Consider the following 10189-nt stretch of genomic DNA (forward strand, 5'->3'; position numbering starts at 1 on the left):
GGAGGGAGGGAGGGAGGGACTTCCAGAAAACACGATGGAAGGGCGAGCCCCGTCTGTGGCGGCCGCCGGCAGGAAGGACCACCGTCACCAGCGATAACCTTCACATCACGAAAGCCTAAGGCCCCCCTGGCAAACAGACACCATGGTTGTGGACGGGAAGACCTCACCCCAGACAGACGTCACGTGCCCAGAGGCATCCGTCGGACGCCATCAGGTTTGTCCTGCAAGCTAGGCGGGCAGGGGCTGCTGGTGGTCACTGGGAGGAGCAAACAAGCAAGGGCAGTCAGGCCATCGAGGCAGACCTGCCCCCGGACAGGAGAGTCTCCAGGCAGATCCGTGTGCATCTGGACGTCTGGTTTACCACGACAATGGCACCTCGAGTCAGGGTGGATGACACAGGTCAGTGGAAGGGACCAACCAGGAGGCCCAGGCATTCTGGGCAGAGGCCGGGGGCCGGATGGGACAGACCAGGTCAGCAGTCACCCAGACCCAGGGCCACAGCGCAGGTTTGGCAAGCTCTGCCCACAGCTCCTCCTGTCCTCCTTTCCCAGCTCAGCTCAGAAGCCCCTTCCTCCAGGAAGCCCTCCCAGACCACCAGTCCCAGGCTCCTCTCATCCCAGCCTCACTGTCATATCCTGGCAAATGTAGGAGTCAGGGTGGGGGTCCCCACACCTCAGTCTCCCATTGCCCACAGTGGCCGGTCAGTAGAGGGGACACCGGGACAGGGTCATCGTGCAGGCTGGAAAGGCCTGGAGCAGCTCACTCCACCCCACGGCCCACTCGCCCCGGGGAGACCAGAGCCCCAGCGGCCGGGACAGCCCCTCGAACCGCTACGTACCATCCAGAAGAGGGTCCCTGTGGCCAGGGCGACGTACTGCTCGATGGTGGACAGCACGCTGAAGATGAGGCAGACCAGGACGATGAGGAAGCTGCAGGGCAGGAGGACACGGTGGTCAGCTCCGGCGACGCAGGCGCAGGCCCGGCGGCCAGAGGGGCTCCCCGCCACCCCCCACCCCTGCGCCGTTGGACCAGGCCCCTTCCCTCCCCGAGTCTGAGAACTCGAGTGCCACCAGAGCCCAGAACCCGAGGCGCAGGTGCACAGAGCGGGGCGCTGCCAGCCTGCCGTGGAGGCCGAGTTCTGACCCCCCGTGACCGTGGGACAGACCTTAAAGCCTGGCGCCAAGAAGCCACGCTTACAGGCCACGTGTGGTGCGGTTCCCTTAATGGGAAGCCACAGAGACAGAAGAAGAAGAAGACCGGCAGGCACCAGGGGCCAGCGGCACAGAGGATGCCCCCCACATCCCTGGATGTCACAGGGCCTGCCTGGGGGAGGGGCAAGTCTGGGGGAGTCACCCAGGGGGCTCCAGGGGGCTCCAGGGTCTCCAAGCATCCTCTCGGCAGGTCCTCAAAGACCGGACAGCAGGGAACACAGCGTGGTCGGGGACCCAGACCCCCAGCCCTTTCCCCCCCCCGAGATCCTGCTGCTCCCGGGGACTTTCAGTCCACCCCCACCCCCACACACCCACCCTGTGCCCACCAAGAAGCTCCCTGCATCTCCCCCTACCACCTCAGCCCCTTTCCACCCCCCACCCCAATTTCTCAGGCCACACCCTGCCCTCCAGCAGCTCTGGCCAAAACCTGCCACCATCCCCTCCCTCCCCACACAGGCTGATCGGCTCCCCCTACAAAGCCAGATACCAGCCGACCCCTCTCTGCAGCCTGCCCATCAGTCTCCACCCTGGGCCCCCACAGCCCACCCCACCAGCAGTCAGGTGAGCCTGACTCCCGGCATGGGAGTCCCCCGTGACACCCATCCCCCAGGGGACACCACAGCGAGCCCAGAATACTCAGCTCCTCCCGCCCCTCTTCTGAGCATGCTCGGCCCTGCCTGCCTCAGGGCCTTTGCACCCGCTGCTGTCCCTGCCGCCCAACCCTTCTGGGCACTCCTGAGACTGCATCAAGCCTCCTGGTCTTTGTGTCTGTACTGCCTCCTTCCAGGGACCGTGCGCAGCCACGCTCTGTACCGCCTCAGCTCTGTGGACCCTCTTACTCGCTTGGAAGGGTGTCCAGTCCCGCCGGGCCTCCACCAAGGAGACCAGGACCCCAGCCCACAGTAAAGCAGTTTAACAGACATGGCCAAGCCTCCCTGCCAGACCCCACAGGGAGCCCTCTGTGGGGGTGAATGAGACGGGGCTTCAGTCTCACCGGGACACAGGTAAACGCCGATGGAGATGGTAAACGCCATCTGTGGCCGGATCACTCCTCGGGCACAGAGCTCACCTTCCACGGACTGTGAGGGCAAAGGGCCTTGCGTGGGCCATGCCACATGGTCCTGAGCCGCACCCCAGAGCCCCTCTCGAGTCCCGCTACCTACTCATCCCGCTCCCAGCGGGCTTGCTGCCCAGCTCAGCCGAGGAAACAGAGCAGGTACAACCACCCAGCCCCCTCCCGGATCTCTGGGTACAGACGGAGCCAAGGAAGCACCCAGAGGAGACAACGGTGCCCGCCCACAGCCCCTCCAAGGCCACGTGGCCCGGGCAGAGCCGTCTGCCTCAGTTTGCCCATCGACACAAGCCAGAGCCCTGGGCCACTCGCTCACAGGGCCACGGGAGGTAGAGCACCCGGACATCCGAGCAGGGACCCCGGCACTGGGCCTGGGACGAGCACCAAGCGCTCGTGCCCTCTCCTCCGGAGCCTCTTCGCGACATCGGTGAGGACACTGAGGGCCCCCCGAGAAGCCAGGGTGACCCCATCTCAAGGTCCTCACTGAGCCACACCTGCAAAGCCACGGAAGGTCCCACACGCACGGGAGCCAGGGCAGGACGCAGACCTCTCTGGGGGCCGTTCTCCAGCTGGCCCGCAGGCAACAGAACTGGCCACACCTGAGTCACGCGCCCACACCCCGCACCTTTGCGGCCCGCGGGCGAGAACCGTGAGGCCCGGGTCCGCGGGCGCCACTGCCCAGGGCTTCCCGCACACCTGCCTCCCGGCTCCGCCACCAGGACAGGCCCGGGAAGCTCCTTGGTCTGGACTGCGTCCTGCCTCCTGACGCGGGGGGCGCCTAAAGGGGATCCGCGGAGGCACCTCCGCCCGCTTGGGGTGTCGTGCCGGGCCCCTGCTTCCGCCAGGCCGCACCTCAGCCGGCCTCCTTGTCCCTTCCAGCGTCACAGAGACCCTGCAGGAGTGGGTCACTGCCGGGTGGCAGCCCACCACCGACCATCCAGTCAGTACGAGCTCAGCCACGAGGCAGAAGGCTGTAGCTCGCCAGGAGCACGTCAGGCAGGAGCACCGAGGCCCCGCAGGAGGGCGCCACGCACCCAGCACCGGGACTTCGCAGCTGGGGAGCGGGCTGTCCAGGGGCCCCTCTGCCCACCGCCCAGGGCCTGCCTCAAGAAGCACGGGGAGCCCAGAGGCGGGGGCACCATTGGGAGGGAAGCAGCCCCTCCTGTGCTCAGGCCCCAGCCGGCCCCCCAAGAGGACGTCAGGATGGGTGTCCTCACCCCAAGCCCCCGGTCAGAGGTTCCAGGGAGACCCCCACACAGCTGGAGGCTCCGGGCCCTGGGGATGGGAGCCAGCAGGGGCCGGGTAAGGGGTTGGGAAACAGCGGGGGCCTGGGGGGGGTGAGGTGGGAGCCAGCAGGGGCCCGGGGGCAGGGGGGGGAGCCAGCAGGGGCCGGGGCCCTTCCCCGGGGAGCCCCTCCTGGGGCCGCTGCAGAGTATTTTCCCTGGAGGGTCGGGGAACGGTTGGTGCACAGCCACGCAAGTTGCTTCCCCAGGCCGGCTGTATCCCGAAGCCTCCAGAGTTCATCAAGTTTTTTTTTTGTTTTTTTTTTTCAAGATTTTATTTATTTTATTTGCGAGAGAGAGAATGAGAGACAGAGAGCATGAGAGGGAGGAGGGTCAGAGGGAGAAGCAGACTCCCTGCCGAGCAGGGAGCCCGATGTGGGACTCGATCCTGGGACTCCAGGATCATGACCCGAGCTGAAGGCAGCCGCTTAACCAACTGAGCCACCCAGGCGCCCGTTCATCAAGTATCTTAACATGGCTGCTAGTTTCGGAAAGAATCATTCAACAACGGGGCACCCGGGTGGCTCAGTCGTTAAGTGTCTGCCTTCGGCTCAGGTCATGATCCCAGGGTCCTGGGATCGAGCCCCGCATTGGGCTCCCCGCTCAACGGGAAGCCTGCTTCTCCCCTGTCTCTTCCCCCTGCTTGTGTGCTCTCACTTACTCTCTCAAATAAATAAAGTCTTAAAAAAAACAAATCATTCCACAAAGCGTGCGTCTGTCTACTCCACCCTGTCCTGGGTGGGCCTCGGGGCCTCTGAGATGCTGAGACAGGGGCCCTGTCCTTGAGGGGCTCACGGCACGGGGTGCCTGATGCCCCCGTCCGGCCTCTGCAGGGCTGAGACTGCCCCTCCGACCCAGCCCTCAGCCACAGACCCCAAGAGCTGGCAGACTGCGGCTCAGGAAGAGGAGGGACCCGACCCATTCTGGGTCAAGGTGCAGGAGCTGGGCTGGGGGGCACAAAGGATGCCAACCCCCCAGAGGCCATGCTGGCCCCCAGCATGGTGGCAGCTCTGTGCCCCGAGGGACAATGCCCTGCTTGTGCTGCTGGCCAGGGGCCGGGGCCACGAGCGCCAGCCTGGAGGGACGTCCTGAATGTTATCGGTCATCACGGTAGTACCCACGGGGGCCAGGTGCCCTGGGAACAGGAAAGAATGCAGGAGGCGCACCAGGGCCCTGGTCCAAGACAGCAGGGGGGCCCTCCGGGGCGCGGGGACCGCAGCCCTCCCCTGGTGCCCGGACACCTCAGGAAGCACTGTGGAGCCTGGTGAGGTTTTCCCGCCTGCCGGGAGGCACCTTTCCACCCCAGATATTTCCCAGGGAAGTTTGGGATCCTTTATGCGAACCCCACACACAGCACAAAGCGCAGGCAGCTCCCGGTGCCCTCGGGGCCCCCAACACCAAAGAACGTGGCCCTCAGGTTACCCCGGGGTTTAAGCTGAAATTCCAGGATGCTGAAATGTAGCCACAGGCCACGGAGGATGTGAACCGTGCTGGATCGGGAGGCTTAATTTACTAAGTGTATAAGGATTGTGTGAGTGCCTGAGTCCTTTCGGCCCAGGAAAAGGTTATGTGTGAAGGGAGGAGCCTCAGATGCTGACAGAACCAGACACAGAAGGACAAATCCCGTGTGATCCACTCACACGGGGTCCCTGGGGTTCCCCAGATTCACGGGGACAGAGAGTGGACGGTGGGCGCCGGGGCCAGGGGAGGGAGGGGGTCGGTGTCTCATGAGGATGGAGTTTCCATTTGGGAAGATGGAAAGTTCTGGAGGCAGACGGTGGGGACGGCTGCACAACAGGGCGAATGTGCACTTGACGTAGCTAAGATGATAAATTTTATGCGTATTTTACCACAATTTAAAAATTTTTCAGAAGTAAAAGGGTTTGTAGGCAGCGGTGGACAGCTGCCCCAGTTTCAGGCAGGCTGTAGGAGGGCAGAGCGAGGTTCAGAGGCCTGCCCACCTGGGACAGGACCTTCGCAGGCACAGAAACCAAGGGCTGTCACAGCGACCTCAAGCCCAAGGTCGGACGGCGTTTGGAGCGTGGGATTCAACAGATTCAGTACTGACGTCCAAACCCTATCGGAGGGGCTTCTCTCTGTACAAAAGTCGCCCTGGAAGAAAGGTTCCAAAGACCGCCCCCACCCCGGCAAATGAAGGGCAGGCCACAGGGGGTGGCCTCAGGTCCTGCAGAGCTGTCCCCGGGGTGGGGGGCAACCCTGCCCAGCAGGGAGGCCGAGGTCCTCTTGCTGGCCCAGCCCGTGCCTGGCACTGCTTCCTGTAAGCCCCGTGCGGCAGGGGTCCCAGCACCCCACGTGAGGAGGGGCCGCCTGGGGCGAGGTGCCATGGGTTCTCCAGGGGTTCCAGGCCGTGCAGCTGGCCCTCCATCCCGGGCGGCCCTGGAGTGTGGAGCAAGGTCACAGCCACTGATGGGGACACCGAGGCCTCTGAGCCAGCCAGAATATGTCCAGGCCACAGGCACTGTGAGCCCAAGCTGCCAACCCCGGGATCCCCCGCAGGCCCAGCTCCAGGCCAAGACAACCTCTCCCTTGGGCTTGGCACTCAGTGTCAGAGTCCCCCGGGCAGGAATACCATGCTGTGCATGGACACTGTGAGGACAAGCATGGTGGGGGGTCATCCTGGGCAGGGAGGGCTGGGGCGATGGGGGCTGTGTCCTTGTCCAATTGTTGGGGCCCCAGGTGTCCCTGGGCTGGTGGCCGCACTGCCCGGTCTCTGCCTCCATGGTCACATGGCCCCTCCTCTTATGAGGACAACCGTCACCACCTGTCACCGCACGTAGGGCCCCCAGGAATCCAGGGTCACCTCTGCCCCTCTAGATGCTGAACCCCACCCCACCTGCAAAGATGCTGTCTCTGTATGAAGTTGGTATCAGTTTTTAAAATATAATTCAAAATACATTCAGAAGCTCCTTTTCATCTTTTCCTTTCTCGTCACTGAACCGTGTCTAAGACCCCCTCTCCAGATGAAATCAGTCACAGGAGTCAGGACGTGCACACGTCTCCTCGAGGTCCCCGTTCCGCATGCTGCGCCGTCCAGACCCCATCACGTCAGGGAGACAAACGAGCGGGAGAGACGGAAGACACCACCAGTGAGCCCCGGCCGTCTCCCCTCCGCCCGCTGGCTGGCTGCCACACTCAGCAGGGGACCCCTCCTCCCCAGGGCATGGCCTAGGAGCCGCTGGCCCGAGCCCTCCTGGCACCTGCCTGGGCCGTGAACCCTGCTCCACCCCGCAGACCACTGACCGCCTGCTGCCCCCTGCTGCCTCCCCGACTGAGAAAGGGGCTCCCAGGCGGGGTCCCATCTGCCAGTTTCCCTCTGCAGGCCCGGCACATCACTGTTTGTTAAACAACCAACTGAATGCACCTTTAGGCTCAACTCAGGAGCTCAGTGAATAGAATTCTCAGTGTTGCCTCCTCCATGCAGGCCTCCAGAGTGTATCAAGTGTATCAAGAAGTGAGATCCTTGTGCTCCGTTCTTCCCCTCCTCGGTCCGCCCCCACGGGCCTTCCGATGGCCCCGGGCACAGCTCTGGAGGCAGCTCTCCGCACGCACACACCCTAGGCTGCACACCAATGGCAGAAAGGAGCCTGGGGGCGGCCGGGGGGCCTCCCAGCTGCGGGGGTGCACATGATGGCAGCGGCGTGAGCAGGAGACCCGGGGGGGGTCGGAGGGCGTGGTCCCGGGGAGGGCCTGCCCCGGATGCAGCCACGGGAGACGCTGAGCCAGCCCGGCGCCCACGCCTCTAGCCCTCGCCCTCTCAGAGCCTGACGTGAAGGCCAGCGAGGCCACCAGCCGGGCAGTGAGGCAGAGGGATCCAAGCACACGGTCTCCCGCAGGCCTCTCCCCGGAGCCCGGGACAGCTGGCGCGCACGGACGGGGTCACGCTCTCCTGGGAAGGCCTGTGATGGCTCCCTGGATGTCCAAAGACAGAGACGCTGTCCCCCTCGGGACAAACGGACAAGAGGGGTGCTCACCCCGATGGCCACGCTCGGACAGCCTTGGCCCCTAGGCGCAGAAATGGGGGGCCCCTTGGCTGGAGGCACTTCAGGCCTCCCTTGGCCAATCACCCAACAGCGCACCACAGCCCCGAGCGGCGGCCAGTGGGAGACAGGGCTGCCCCAGTGCCGGCTGCGATCGGTCCGGACAGCCCTGCCCGGGGTCCCCTCACTCTGCACACCCTCCCAGCACAGAGCCCTTGTGTGTGCGGGGGGTGGGGGCGGGGGCACCTCCACAGCCACCCGAAGGGTCACGCCACCGGGGGCTGGCTTGGGGACAGAGGCTTCGGCAGAGCGCTCGACCATGCCACCCATGGTCACCCTGAAGCCCTCAGGCCTGCGGAGCTCCCAGAACCAGGCCGGGTACCAGAGGGGCTGCTGAGGGGGTCTCCGTGGGGGCATGACCGTGGGCATGAGCCACCCCAAAGGAGAGGAGAGAACATGGCCCACAGGCAGACAGCAAAGTCAGGGAGAAGGTGGCGTGGAGAGGCAGGGAAGCAACGCCCAGGCTCAGAGTGCTGGAGAAGGCCCCCCAATATTCATGGTCTCTCCCAACACAGATGCCTGTGGATCCCTAAGCCGGACGGGGAGGCCTCGGGCCAGTGGCTCCTAGGCCATGCCCTGGGGAGGGGGGTCCCGGACCCCCAGGGTTCTGTGGCTCCTCCAAGGGGAGGCCCAGCACCGGGGGGGGGCAGTGGGGGCGGATACCCTCACTGCCGATTCCTGTCTGCAGCTGAAACGGCTGCCCCTGCCTTGGAAGGGCCCTCATTTCCCACCTTTCTGGGCCGAGGTCCCTCCTCTGATGCGTGGACACCGGGGGGTGACCCAGCAGGGAGTGGCAGCCTATGGTCACCGAGCGGAGGGACAGCGGTGAGAGCCGGGGTTTCTGTGAGGCCGGCCTGGTTCCGGGGGCTCAGCAGACCTGAGCGCTTCCTGGATCCCCGGATGACCACAGCGGGTTAGGTATTGTGATGTCCACCTCACAGGTGGGAGAACAGAGGCTTAGAAATGCCAGGCCTGGGGTCCCCCCAAGGAAGGAGAAAAGCCAGCACAGGGCAGGCAGCCCCACCCTCGCTCTAGGGCCGTGGCTCCGTCCTGTGAGAGAGCTGAGCACGGGGTCCAGGAGAGAAGCCCAGTCGGCCCTGCTTCTCTAGAAACTGAGCCCCAGAGAGGATGGGCTGGCCCAGACCACACAGCAGAATCACGTCAGGGTGCTGGCGACACCATGTGCCAGGGACAGTCCTGCTCACAGCCCAGACTGCCCGAGAGACCCTGTGCCACGCCTCAGCCTCCAGCCCTGGCGGCCCCCCAGCCTGGGCCCCGTGACTCCATGGCAGCTCACCCATACAATCTGTCCTTTGGGGCCGAGACCACCACCCACCTAGACCCAGAGAGACAGCATGAGAAGGCAGGTGTCAGGCCAAGCCTCGCAGCTGCCTTCCCCGCCCTCCCCAATGTCCCCAAAGCCCCAGGCTCCTGACCCGATGGCTGGAGGCAAAGGCATTGCTGAGAGGCAGGAAAGCTCATGCTGGCAGCCCCTAACCCAAGACAGGGCCCACCCAACCCCTGCACCGACCCACCCAACCCCTCGCAGCCAAAGACCATCAGTGGCCCGGCCCTCCCTGTCAAGGCTGCCCACCCAGCACACACAGGGCGCCCACTAGCCTCAGCTCACACCCCTAATCCCACTCCCACCTGGGGTGGCCCCTGACCTCTCTCCCAGCCCTTGGTCCCCCTCATCCCAGCAGGCTGGCATCTGGGGGAGGTGCTGAGGCAGCTGCCGGGCAGGCCTGGCACCATGGAGGGCCCAGGTGACCAGTGCCCCCCCGAGTCCTCCTGCTCTGGGAGGGCCCAGGTTCTCTGAACAAGGTGCTGGCTTCTGGGAACCCACAGATGGTCCAGAGTGGGCAGGGGCTGGCTTCACAGCTCTCCGCTGGGGCAACCCCCTCTTAGAACTAGCGAGAGGGATGAAGACCCTGGAGCCTGGTCACAGCCTCCAACCTGAGCGGGACTTCCTCCTCCCCTCCAGGCCCCCAGGACGCAGGGGCCAAGAGCAGGCTGGCAGCTTCCCCGAGGCCAGGGCCCGTCCCCTCCACCCGCAGAGCCAGAAAGTCCTGTTGTCTACACCCCGCCACTCTGGCCCAGCAAAGCCCTCTGCTGACAAACCAAGAACCTGGTGAGAACCCAGTGACAGGACAGCCCGCAGGGAGCAGGACGCACCAACCCACACAGCCCTGGGCGGGCCTCCTGAATAGGGCCCTTCACCTGGGCCTCTGTAGCCGCCCTGCCTGCGCCGGGAAGGCTCAGGACTGCCAGGCACAGTGCCTTGCTGGCCTCCCACTGTGGTGTGTGAGGTGCCAGGAAGGAATGTGCTGGCCCCCGAGAGCACCCCCAGGGACCCCAGCACGGCCCAGCCCCAGGCCCAAGATGGTAGCACTCCCCAGCTGCGGGCCGCAAGAGAGAGACCCGTCCGGCAAGGCTGCACACAAGCTCTCCTACGGAGCAGCACAGAAGCCTCTGGAAGGCAGGGATGGGGGCGTGAGACAGGGATGCAGGGGTGCACAGAGGCATGGATGTGGGGGTGGGGGTGGAGGCAGGGATGCGGGGGGG

At 65.0% G+C, this 10189-nt stretch overlaps 1 protein-coding gene across 1 annotated transcript in view; it reads right to left on the reverse strand.

Annotated features, from left to right (window-relative positions):
- The window catches only part of KCNQ1 (potassium voltage-gated channel subfamily Q member 1), a 320110-nt gene that overhangs the window by 271434 nt on the left and 38487 nt on the right, over positions 1 to 10189 (reverse strand). The window contains exon 2 of the mRNA XM_035013527.1: positions 839 to 929. Coding sequence (XP_034869418.1) covers positions 839 to 929 — 91 coding nt within the window. The remainder of the gene's footprint in view (positions 1 to 838; positions 930 to 10189) is intronic.

The sequence above is a fragment of the Mirounga leonina genome, unplaced genomic scaffold (assembly GCF_011800145.1).
Source record: "Mirounga leonina isolate KUSES-001 unplaced genomic scaffold, KU_Mleo_1.0 Mir_166, whole genome shotgun sequence".
Taxonomy (NCBI): Eukaryota; Metazoa; Chordata; class Mammalia; order Carnivora; family Phocidae; genus Mirounga; species Mirounga leonina.